The sequence below is a fragment of the Daucus carota genome, chromosome 1 (assembly GCF_001625215.2).
Source record: "Daucus carota subsp. sativus chromosome 1, DH1 v3.0, whole genome shotgun sequence".
NCBI lineage: Eukaryota > Viridiplantae > Streptophyta > Magnoliopsida > Apiales > Apiaceae > Daucus > Daucus carota.
The window spans coordinates 52,793,721-52,806,577 of NC_030381.2; the positions used below are offsets into that span (position 1 = coordinate 52,793,721).

At 31.0% G+C, this 12,857-nt stretch overlaps 2 protein-coding genes across 2 annotated transcripts; both read left to right on the plus strand.

Moving 5' to 3' along the window:
* Positions 1-1,297: 1,297 nt before the first annotated feature.
* On the plus strand, positions 1,298-3,654 carry LOC135150617 (toll/interleukin-1 receptor-like protein). The gene is made up of 3 exons (XM_064087193.1): positions 1,298-1,863; positions 2,652-2,830; positions 3,638-3,654. The coding sequence occupies exons 1-3, from the start codon at positions 1,355-1,357 to the stop codon at positions 3,652-3,654; spliced, it is 705 nt and encodes a 234-aa protein (XP_063943263.1). The 5' UTR covers positions 1,298-1,354.
* A 4,198-nt stretch (positions 3,655-7,852) lies between these two features.
* On the plus strand, positions 7,853-12,757 carry LOC135149916 (disease resistance protein RUN1-like). Its single transcript, XM_064086050.1, has 4 exons — positions 7,853-8,416; positions 9,205-10,258; positions 10,345-11,700; positions 11,895-12,757. The coding sequence occupies exons 1-4, from the start codon at positions 7,908-7,910 to the stop codon at positions 12,423-12,425; spliced, it is 3,450 nt and encodes a 1,149-aa protein (XP_063942120.1). The 5' UTR covers positions 7,853-7,907; the 3' UTR covers positions 12,426-12,757.
* The last annotated feature ends 100 nt before the right edge of the window (positions 12,758-12,857 follow it).

The following is a 12,857-nucleotide window of genomic DNA, read 5'->3' on the forward strand; positions in this document are numbered from 1 at the left end:
AATAACCTGACCAGTTTTCTTGTCGGGTTTTATATCAAACTGACCACCCATTTCGTCAAAAAATCTCACTTGACTTGACCCACTTCATTATTTATACCCACTTCATTATTTATACCTTTTTACTTAATTATTTATAAAAATCAACCGTTTATTTTTTTACTACAAAACCACTTCGAGTACTTTCATAATAGTCCCTGATATTTATTAAAATAATTTGAGAATTTCTAAAGCAACTTCATTATTTATACCCACTTCATTATTTATACCTTTTTACTTAATTATTTATAAAAATCAACCGTTTATTTTTTTACTACAAAACCACTTCGAGTACTTTCATAATAGTACTTTCATAATAGTCCCTGATATTTAGTACAATTTATGTGTATTAGAGATTTTTTTAGTAATTTTATTAATATTGTAATAAAAGTTCTATTAACAATATAAAATTTAATATAACTTCTTTTTATTATATGATTGAATTTTTAATAAATACTTTAAGATTCTCCTAAAAATTTTAGGGGTAAGATAAATCAAATATTTGATTAAGTTTATTTAATAGATACATTAAGATTCTACTAAAAGTTTTACTATATGTTTCTTTAATTATTTACATATAATATACGATTTTGTTATGTGTTCTTTTTAAATAAGGTAGATTTTGATTTAAAATAATTTAAAATATCTTAAGGTTATCTGTGAATTGAGACTAGATATACACAAAAATATGTAAATTGATTTAAGTTGATGATTGATAGGTTGAGTTGTCAGAAATACCAAAAATAGAAGATATTTTAAAACTACTAGATTTGGATTCCAGATTATGTAATAATTTACGTTATTTACTTTACAGATGTGGAAAATACCAAACATAAAAGATATGAAAATATTCACAAACAGATTTTGTCCGAAATTGCCCCTGTTGATATTAGATTTGGATATATTCTGATTGAATTTAAAAATGGTAATAAATATATTCTATCTAATGAATGAACGACATCTAAGGGAGTTCTCTCGGTTCTCTTCATAGTAAGGTTCTCTCTCGAACCTTACTCTAGTTATATGATCATCCTAGCTATGTTCCTTTAGGAATTCCCAAATTATTTTAATAAATACTAGGGACTATTATCAAAGTACTCGAAGTGGTTTTGTAGTAGAAAAATAAACGATTGATTTTTTATAAATGTTTAAGTAAAGAGCTATGAATAGTGATGATATATATTTTGTTTATAGTGGCTTAAATGAGTCCGAAATTTTTTAGGTGAGTCAGGTGAGATTTTTTGACGAAATGGGTGTGAGTTTGATATAAAACCCTTTTCTTGTCTCCAAATCTTTCAGAAACTCTCATATCTGTTACATGTCAATGGCTTCTGCAAGTAATAATCAAGCTTCATCTTCTTCTTCTTCAACTTTGCATCCTACTAAATGGGACGTCTTCTTAAGCTTCAGAGGAAAAGATACACGATACACATTTACCGATTATCTATACCATTCCTTGCAGCGCAATGGTATTAAAACATTTCGAGATGCTCCTAATATCCGCAGCGGAGAAATTATTACATCAGCATTGTTCCAAGCTATTCAAGATTCCAAAATTTACATTGTTGTCTTGTCGCAAAATTTTGCTTCTTCACAGTACTGTCTTGATGAGCTCGTAGAGATCCTCAGTTGTCGCGGAAAATTGGATAGATTGCTTATTCCGGTTTTTTACTGCATCGAACCATCGGTTGTCAAGTACCAAACCGGAAGTTATGGTGAAGCTTTCAGAAAACATGGAAATTATCATGGTCCGGATTTGTTGGATAAGTGGCGTGCAACGTTAAGGAAGGTGGGGGAATTTTCAGGATACCATGTCCGCGAAAATACGTAAGTTGTTTGGAAATATTTAAATTGTTGTTATTAATGAGATTGGTTTGGAGTAAAATTGCATAAAATTATTGATATTTTTGATATTTTAAGACCTCCGCCAAACCTGAGCTTTGATCCAACCAATTCTCCCAAATCTCAATGTGTTGGGAGAAGAATTTACCAGGATCATATTGTTATTGTAACAGTGCTCAGTTTTTCTTATCAAAATGAGTCGACCTAGTTGGAGTCAAACTCGATTGATGTTTAAAAATTTCATTCCTTTATTCTTCTTTTGTGTTGGGCGTACATGAGTATAAGAAGATCATCAGAGTCGGACACAACTAAAAACCTAAAGGCTTAACACAAGTTTGTCTGAGTCTAGGGTCAATGAGTTGAAATGATTTTGAATCAAGTTCTGAGTTGGATACATTACAGTTTACTCAAAACATGAGATTATCTGTATTACTACTAGGATAGCTATGTATAAAAAAAATAAAAAATGAATCTCTATCTTTAGATAGATTCCTCGAGTCTTCACATCATCTGTTTTACTGTCAATTAATGTTTTGCATCCATCTGTTGTTGAAAAATGCTAGGTATCTCAGAAAGTGTTCCCAATTCTTTTTTCTCAAATCCTCTTGGCGACGTATTATTGGTTTCACTCACACTAATAATAATGGGATCACTGTATGCACATAAACCACCCAATTAAAATTAGCCACCTGTGTGTCATGGACTCATGGGGAAAAATAGCATTGCTCTCTGTTGTTTTAGTGAAAATCTGACACTATAATAAATTGTGGCAGGTTTCAAGTTGATGTTATCAATGAAATTACTGATAGGGTTTTACAAGAAATTAATACCATGCCTTCGGCTCTGGAAGTAGCCCAATATCTTGGGATGAATTCTCCTGTTAAAGATGAGGCAACATTGTCGAGTAATGTCACAGCAGGTGTGCACAACCAAAACAATGGCCCCTTTAAGGGCAGCAGCTTCTTAGAAATATATATATATATAATATATGATAATATATATATATATAGGAGTAAGATCCTGGGAGAACTGAGAGAACTACTACATCTGCCGTTGATTAAGAATCTTAATATAATTATATTCTGAAATAATATCCTTACAAAATCAATCAAATCTAATGAGGCTGGGGTATATTGGTACTATCAAAAAACAAGAAATCAATGACAACTTATTACCAAATTTAATGATATTTCTTGTTGTATTTAATTTCTAAAAGATCTGATCAATTTTATATTATAATGAGTAAATTAAAATCAATGTAACATAACAATTCTTTCAGGAACCTTCTCACATCAAGCATAATACACGATGCATTCATAACGGAATTGATGATTTCGACGAATTCACACGATCAATAACAAAGGTAAGATACGTCAAATATTTTGGGGTTTAGAGCTCTATGGAGTGTTCCTGAGATGAGCAAAAGCAATAGTAATGGCTGCATAAGGCGTGAGTACTTGAGTTTTTCTCACTGATTTTGGTGTTTCGTTCTTTTGTTTCATGATGGGATAAAATAAAGGATTGGGCTAGGGTTTTATGTAGAATTTTTTGTGTGCCTCCCCGCTTAATTTGCTTGTAAGGTCTAAACAAGGAGACTGTTGTTTGTCTAGATGCCGGGACTATCTTGAAGTTTTAAAATTCAGAGGCATAATTTTCTGGTTTATAGAGATCGGATTATAGTTTATTAGGTGTTTTTTTGGTTTCACAAACCTGGGTGCCTCATATGTGTTCTGATGGTCCTGTGTTTTTTTATGTTAAGGTTCTATGCAATCGTGAGGTATTCTGCAGATTTGGATGTTAGTTCCCTCTTGGTAAATAACTGTTAGGTACTAGTATGGTTTCGCAGTTCTCAGCACAGAAGTCTCATTTTGTTGGTCATTTTTTTTGTCATTGTTTGTACGATTTGGTTTTGTTTATGCTCATTGCTGGTGACATGATTTCTGGAGTAAGGATAAGGTGGGTCTGCTATGAAGAACATCACAATCCTGACTAAAGAAGAAGAAGATGATGATGCCTCTGAGAATGCAGCAACAACTTACAACAGCATCGCCAGATGTTTTATATATCCTAGCACACATGGTGATGGGCTTCAAACTAGGAATGAATAGAGGAATCCTAGTACCTTAGCTTATTTCTCTCCCCCAATTCATAAAGAAAAATTCTAATCCTACAACTCCCAAAGTCATATTATACACTAAGATTTTGTGAATTTTTTTTAGGTGTTCCATCCGTCTCTATGATTTTATCTATGCTCATCTTCTCAGTATTCTCTTAACAATTCTATACTATTCTTCTTAGTATTCTCTTGACAATTCTAAATATTTAAAAGTCATGATTCTAGCAAGTTTGTAAAATTTTTGTCTAAGATTCTATTATGCATATTTAAAATATGTTAATATTCTGTTCGAGGTTTATAGAATTCCCATAGTATCTTTTCTTAGAACCAGAGAACCAAAGTATCCACCATTGATCAGATTGTCAAATCCTAACGGTTATTAAATTAAGAGTTTTTAATATGGAAAACTTCTATTAATTGCACATGGGTTCCATTTCACTGAAAATATTAAGCAAATATTCTTAACACCGAAAAATCAGTCAAACAACTCCATAAATCAATCAAACACCTCGATATGTGCTGATTATGTTTGGAAACTATTTGCATATTTTTTACATATTGAATTAGCATTAAACTATATGAAAAATTTTGTGGAATCTTATTTTATAAAATATCCAAATTCTAGAAAATCTTCAACAAAAAAGTATTAGAGAATCATAATTAAAAAAAAAATTTGAAACACTGTAGAGAATCTTCAATAAAAGACACTTTAGAGCATCTTAATTTATGTAATATCCAAACACTCTAGAGAATCTTCAACAAGAATATCTAAAAATTATTTTTCTAGAATCTAGAACAATCTAAAAGGCATTCTAAAAAATATTTTAGAGAATCTTAATTGATAAAATTTTCACAATAATAATTCTAAAAAAATATTTTTATTCTCTATTATGTTCTATTATATAATTCCCTCACTATATTAATATTTTATATAAAAAAAATATGAGCTGCTTCGTTAGTCGATCATATGTATATCTATCTATAATATGATTTTCTTATGTGTTTTTTAAAGTAAATTTTAATTTCATAAAACTAATTTTAATGATACATTAATTACGATTCTACGCATTAAATTTTCTATATAACGCAAATTAAAAATACTTAATTTAAATCTATAAAAGACTTAAGAGAATATAATTAAAATATTCTTTATTATAGAATACTTAATTAATATTGTTAAAAGGCATCTAAACACTTTGGAACATAGTTAATAGAATTATTTTTTTTGAGAGCAAATAGAATTTTTTTTTTGAGAGCAAATAGAATTTTTTTTATTATCTGATTTAACATATTTGATTTAACATATTAGAACACCTAGCAAGATATTTTTCAACATAATATTATTGTGTGTCAAACATTTTTTATATAATATTAATAAAATTATAATAAGTGTTCAACTAACAATATAAAAGTTAATATAAATTACATGATCAAGTATAATAGGTATATTAATATTCCACTAAACCTTTTATGAAGTGTTTCGTTAGTTGGTCATATTTAACATATAAATTTATTATGTGTTCTTTTCAAACAAAATAGAATTTAATTTAAAATAATTTAGTGGTACATTAATGAAGATTCTATTGATTAATGTATTAAACTTTGTATAGAATGACAACCAAGATTTTAAATACATTTTTATTATGTATTAGAGATTTTTAATATTCTTTAAAAATTGTTATAAGAATTTTACTAACAATATAAAGTTTATTATAACTTTTTAAATGTGTTTAAGTTTATTTAACAAATACATTAAGATTTTATTAAAAATTTTATTGATATTCTACTAAATCTCACATTAATTATATTAAGTATATATTAAGTGTTTCACTAATAATATAATATTTTTATCATTATAATATTAGATATACTTATTCTATTTTAATTTCTATTAAGATTCTACTGAGTGTTTCACTAATATCATTCGGATTCTATTATTTTAATATTAAATATATTTATATTAAATTAATTTCTAATATATGATTCCCCACCTATGTCAAGATTTCATAGAAAACTTATAAGTTTGTTCGTAAGTCGTTCATATATAAAATATGATTTTATTATATGTTCTTTTTACATAACATATAATTTTATTTCATAAAACTGATTTCAATAAAACCTTAATCAAGATTCTACTAATTGATACATTAAATTTTAAATTTTAGATACAATGATAATAGAAAATATACTTAATTTATGTTAATAAAAGACTTACAGGAATTTTAATAAAATATTTTTGTTAGAGAAGAATTCATTAATATTAGAAAAACACATTTAAGCACTTTGGAGCAGATTTAATATTTTTTTTTTAATTATCTGATAAAACACAATCGAACACCTAGTAAGAGCTTTAATATATTATTATTGTGCATTAGAAATTTTTAATAACAATAATATTAAAATTGTAATAAGGATTCATTAACAATACAGAAATCGATAGAATTTTTTAGATCATGTGATGAGATGTATTTTAACAAGTACATTAAGATTCTACTAAAATTCTTATTAGGTGTTTCGTTTTTTGGTGATGTATATTATATAGTTTTGTTACGTGATCTCCTCCAATAAAATTTAATTTAAATTAAAATTATTTAGAGATACATTAATGAAGATTCTACTTATTAATGTATTAAACTTTCTATATTGATAATCAAGATTTATGACATATTTCTATTGTGTATTAGATTCTAGTAAAAATTTTATTGATACTGTACTGAGTGTCACATTGATGGTATTAAGATTCTATTAAATGTTTCACTGATAATTCTACTATTTTAATATTAAATATATTTTTTTAATTTTAATTTCTAAATATTAGAAATGTTAATGACTATAAAAGATTCTACTATTCCAAAATCATTTAGTAACATGTTAATGAAGATTCTACAAATTGATGCATTAAAATTTCTATATAATGAAAGATTTTTAGTACAATTTATGTGTATTAGAGATTTTTTTAGTAATTTTATTAATATTGTAATAAAAGTTCTATTAACAATATAAAATTTAATATAACTTCTTTTTATTATATGATTGAATTTTTAATAAATACTTTAAGATTCTCCTAAAAATTTTAGGGGTAAGATAAATCAAATATTTGATTAAGTTTATTTAATAGATACATTAAGATTCTACTAAAAGTTTTACTATATGTTTCTTTAATTATTTACATATAATATACGATTTTGTTATGTGTTCTTTTTAAATAAGGTAGATTTTGATTTAAAATAATTTAAAATATCTTAAGGTTATCTGTGAATTGAGACTAGATATACACAAAAATATGTAAATTGATTTAAGTTGATGATTGATAGGTTGAGTTGTCAGAAATACCAAAAATAGAAGATATTTTAAAACTACTAGATTTGGATTCCAGATTATGTAATAATTTACGTTATTTACTTTACAGATGTGGAAAATACCAAACATAAAAGATATGAAAATATTCACAAACAGATTTTGTCCGAAATTGCCCCTGTTGATATTAGATTTGGATATATTCTGATTGAATTTAAAAATGGTAATAAATATATTCTATCTAATGAATGAACGACATCTAAGGGAGTTCTCTCGGTTCTCTTCATAGTAAGGTTCTCTCTCGAACCTTACTCTAGTTATATGATCATCCTAGCTATGTTCCTTTAGGAATTCCCAAATTATTTTAATAAATACTAGGGACTATTATCAAAGTACTCGAAGTGGTTTTGTAGTAGAAAAATAAACGATTGATTTTTTATAAATGTTTAAGTAAAGAGCTATGAATAGTGATGATATATATTTTGTTTATAGTGGCTTAAATGAGTCCGAAATTTTTTAGGTGAGTCAGGTGAGATTTTTTGACGAAATGGGTGTGAGTTTGATATAAAACCCTTTTCTTGTCTCCAAATCTTTCAGAAACTCTCATATCTGTTACATGTCAATGGCTTCTGCAAGTAATAATCAAGCTTCATCTTCTTCTTCTTCAACTTTGCATCCTACTAAATGGGACGTCTTCTTAAGCTTCAGAGGAAAAGATACACGATACACATTTACCGATTATCTATACCATTCCTTGCAGCGCAATGGTATTAAAACATTTCGAGATGCTCCTAATATCCGCAGCGGAGAAATTATTACATCAGCATTGTTCCAAGCTATTCAAGATTCCAAAATTTACATTGTTGTCTTGTCGCAAAATTTTGCTTCTTCACAGTACTGTCTTGATGAGCTCGTAGAGATCCTCAGTTGTCGCGGAAAATTGGATAGATTGCTTATTCCGGTTTTTTACTGCATCGAACCATCGGTTGTCAAGTACCAAACCGGAAGTTATGGTGAAGCTTTCAGAAAACATGGAAATTATCATGGTCCGGATTTGTTGGATAAGTGGCGTGCAACGTTAAGGAAGGTGGGGGAATTTTCAGGATACCATGTCCGCGAAAATACGTAAGTTGTTTGGAAATATTTAAATTGTTGTTATTAATGAGATTGGTTTGGAGTAAAATTGCATAAAATTATTGATATTTTTGATATTTTAAGACCTCCGCCAAACCTGAGCTTTGATCCAACCAATTCTCCCAAATCTCAATGTGTTGGGAGAAGAATTTACCAGGATCATATTGTTATTGTAACAGTGCTCAGTTTTTCTTATCAAAATGAGTCGACCTAGTTGGAGTCAAACTCGATTGATGTTTAAAAATTTCATTCCTTTATTCTTCTTTTGTGTTGGGCGTACATGAGTATAAGAAGATCATCAGAGTCGGACACAACTAAAAACCTAAAGGCTTAACACAAGTTTGTCTGAGTCTAGGGTCAATGAGTTGAAATGATTTTGAATCAAGTTCTGAGTTGGATACATTACAGTTTACTCAAAACATGAGATTATCTGTATTACTACTAGGATAGCTATGTATAAAAAAAATAAAAAATGAATCTCTATCTTTAGATAGATTCCTCGAGTCTTCACATCATCTGTTTTACTGTCAATTAATGTTTTGCATCCATCTGTTGTTGAAAAATGCTAGGTATCTCAGAAAGTGTTCCCAATTCTTTTTTCTCAAATCCTCTTGGCGACGTATTATTGGTTTCACTCACACTAATAATAATGGGATCACTGTATGCACATAAACCACCCAATTAAAATTAGCCACCTGTGTGTCATGGACTCATGGGGAAAAATAGCATTGCTCTCTGTTGTTTTAGTGAAAATCTGACACTATAATAAATTGTGGCAGGTTTCAAGTTGATGTTATCAATGAAATTACTGATAGGGTTTTACAAGAAATTAATACCATGCCTTCGGCTCTGGAAGTAGCCCAATATCTTGGGATGAATTCTCCTGTTAAAGATGAGGCAACATTGTCGAGTAATGTCACAGCAGGTGTGCACAACCAAAACAATGGCCCCTTTAAGGGCAGCAGCTTCTTAGAAAACGCCAGGGAGGCTTCACAAACAAACAGAGGCATAGCAGCTGGTTTACAACAGAAACCTGTCAATGATATTCTTAAATGTAAGAACATCACTATTGACAGTACTGACAGTGGAACTGAGTTGATAAGAGATAGAATTTGTTCAGCAAAAATTCTTGTTGTTATTAATGATTTAGACGGCATAGTGCCACTGGAATTTTTAGAAGGACCATTCATTGTGGGGAGCACGATCATAATAACAACACGACATGAAGATTTGCTAGATCCAATTGATGAAGAAGCCAAGTACAAGGTTAAAGAATTGGGTGATTTTGAGTCGCGTCAACTTTTTTGCCAACATGGATTTGGAGGAGATAACGAAATGCTGGACACATTCAGCGAATTGTCCAAAGAAATTCTGGAACTTGCTGGAGGACTTCAGCTGGCTCTTAAGGTTTGTGGTTCGGCCTTGATCAAGGACTCTGAGGGAGGATGGAGTTGTTTTATTGATAAGTTGAGACAAGTTTCTATTGCCGGTGTAGAGGAGATACTACTGATTTGCTTTGATGCACTGGGTGACCCTTTGAAAAATATATTCCTAGACATTGCTTGTTTTTTTATTGGGCACGAGGAAAAAGATGTTGTTCAGATAATGGAAACTTGTTATGCATCCGTGAACCATGATGTTGGCATTTTAAAGAAAAAAGGTTTGCTTACTATTAATTATCATGGATTCATGGTGCGTCAACAAATCATGATGCATGATCTGCTTGTTGATATGGGAAGGAAAATTGCATGTAACAACTCCCCTGATGCATCAGAAAAGCACAGTCAATTGTGGGTACCGGAAATTATACATGAGGTGTTGAATGAGAACAAGGTACGTCTCTCTTTTCGCCTCAGGATGATTTTGTTTACAACTTTCGCAATAGTAAGTTTCAGTCTTTACTTAAATTTTTGTGTCAGGGAACAGAAGCAATTGAAGGTATGATCCCGAGCAACTTTGGCTTCTTTAGGAACTTTAATCCTTTTTCCGAGGATAGCTTGGAACATCTGGGGAGGAAATCCATTCTTGCCTCAAAAAGTAGACAATATGATGCTGAAACATTCAAAAGGATGAGAAAATTAAGATATCTTTACCTCCAAAAAGTGAATCTCACTGGAAGCTTTGAACACAAATTTAAAGAGTTGAGGTGGCTCTATTGGGAGCGTTGTCCCCTGTGGTATTTACCTTCTGATTTTTGCCCGCAAAAACTTGTTTTTCTGGCATTGCATGGTAGCAAAATAAAAACAATGTGCACGTTCAGCAGGGTAGGCATCTTTAAGAACTTGAAGACTCTAGACATGAGGCATTCTTTTGATCTAACTACAATTTCAGACTTCACTAGATTACCGTGTCTTGAAACTTTAAATCTCAAGTGCTGTAAAAGGTTGGAAGAGGTCCACCATTCAATTGGAAGTTTGGCGAGGCTTGTTTACTTAAATTTAGGGGGGTGTAGTACACTAAAAGGTCTTCCAGGCAGCATTTGTAACTTAAAAGCACTGAAACGCCTTCATATTTGGAGTTGTATTAATCTGAAATCAATTCCTAGGAACTTTGGGAACATTGAATCTCTGGTAAAGCTCGACGCAAGGTGGGCAAATCTTAGAAAATTACCAGATTCGATTGGTTGTCTTAGTAAGCTTGTTAAGTTGAACTTGTCTTCTTGTGAAAAACTTATAACACTTCCGGACACTATCTGCGATTTGAGATCACTAAATATTCTAGATATCGGTCGCTGTAGTAGTCTGGAAGCATTGCCTGCAAGATTGGGGAACCTTGAATCCCTGGTAGAGCTCAGAGCGGGGAATCTAATTGTTTCAGAATTACCAAATTCAATTGGACGTCTTAGTAAGCTTGTTAAACTGTTCTTGTCTTGGTGCCACAAACTTAAAACTCTTCCGGACACCATTTGCAATCTGAAGTCACTGGAAATTCTAGATATTTATGGGTGTACTAGTCTCGAAGCATTGCCTTCAGAATTTGGGAAACTTGAATCCCTGGTACACCTCGGAGCGGGGGAACTTCAAAGTTGTATCAACTTGTTGTCTATTGCAGAACTTCCTTCTAGTTTGAAATATCTAACCCTTGAGTGCTGCGAGTCTATGGAAAGATTACCAAATCTATCCAATTTGAAGCAGTTGGAGGATTTAATCCTGAGAGGTTGTCGTAGTTTGACAGAGATTCGAGGACTGGAGGAATTAACTTCTATTCAAAATCTTCATTTCGGAGGTTGCAACTCGTCTCTACTGAAATCCACTTTTACAAAACGTTTATTTCAGGTTTGCTAATCTCAAACTCTTTACGAATCATTTGCTTGATGATTTAATTGAAAATTAGTTTCAGATAGTTGTAAAATAAGATTGCCAGATGAATATCTGAACATTAATTTATACAGAAAAAACATCAGAAATTATTGACCTGGTTACAATAATATTTGTTGATTAACTGTTTACGGGGTCGTATCTTGCAACAGATATACTCTGAATTTGGGCATCAGATAAAATTTTATGCTCCTCCATCAGTGTTTATGGACTGGATTAGTCGATCAGCAGACTGGATCAGCAAAACAAGTAATTCTGTATCGACAGTTTCTTTAGATTTGCCAGAAGACCTGTCACAAAATTTCTTGGCAATGATCCTTTTCATTAAATCCTCTAGTAGAGGTAGAGCTGTTAGTTCTGTTAAGACTACCACAAACAACATTTCATGGAGCTTTAGGTATACAAGCTCCTATTATGATGATTATCAAGATATTTCAAGCATGGATATAGTACCAAGATCAGTATTCTCGGTTACAGACGATGATGATATAATTGAATTCACAGCAAGTCTAGAAGTAGAATCTTCTGGTATTGGTATGCCTTTTACAAGAAAACTAGAAAAACCAGAAATTCTTGGGATTCATCTAGTATACAAGCCGGAGATTAAGATAACTGACGAGTGCGTACAGTCAAATACAGATGAAGAAATCTTCTTTGAGGCGGTTGAAACATTTGGAATGTGACTACTGGCTCTCTCTCAAGTCCTGAACAATTGGATTATTTGGAAAGTGAGAAGAACTAGATGAACAGGATAGTTCTTTGCCTGGTAGACGTGCGAATTATATGCTTAACTCGATCATCAGTACTTCCGGACTGGATTTGTCAATCGGCAGATTGGATTAGTCAGTCAAGTAATTCAGGGACAACAGTGTCTCTAGCAGACTAGCATCGCCACCAGATGTGCCTCAAATTTTTTTTTTAAATGATTCTCTGCCTTCAAGACTCCGCCATTTATTCTGTAAAGACTACAGCTTGTTATATTGAATGATATCAGAAATATTCAAGTTTATTTTCATGTGATTCTTAGTACAGCTCATGTATGCTTGTAGAATTAAAGATAAGTATTCTTATTTAGGGTTTTTCTGGAACCTAAAAAGTCTACCGGACAGCTTGTG

Coding starts and splice junctions, on each gene's coding strand:
- LOC135150617 (XM_064087193.1), top strand. CDS start 1,355: ATGTCAATGGCTTCTGCAAGTAATAATCAAGCTTCATCTTCTTCTTCT. Junction 1,864..2,651: donor TACCATGTCCGCGAAAATAC/GTAAGTTGTTTG, acceptor AAATTGTGGCAG/GTTTCAAGTTGATGTTATCA.
- LOC135149916 (XM_064086050.1), top strand. CDS start 7,908: ATGTCAATGGCTTCTGCAAGTAATAATCAAGCTTCATCTTCTTCTTCT. Junction 8,417..9,204: donor TACCATGTCCGCGAAAATAC/GTAAGTTGTTTG, acceptor AAATTGTGGCAG/GTTTCAAGTTGATGTTATCA. Junction 11,701..11,894: donor TTACAAAACGTTTATTTCAG/GTTTGCTAATCT, acceptor ATCTTGCAACAG/ATATACTCTGAATTTGGGCA.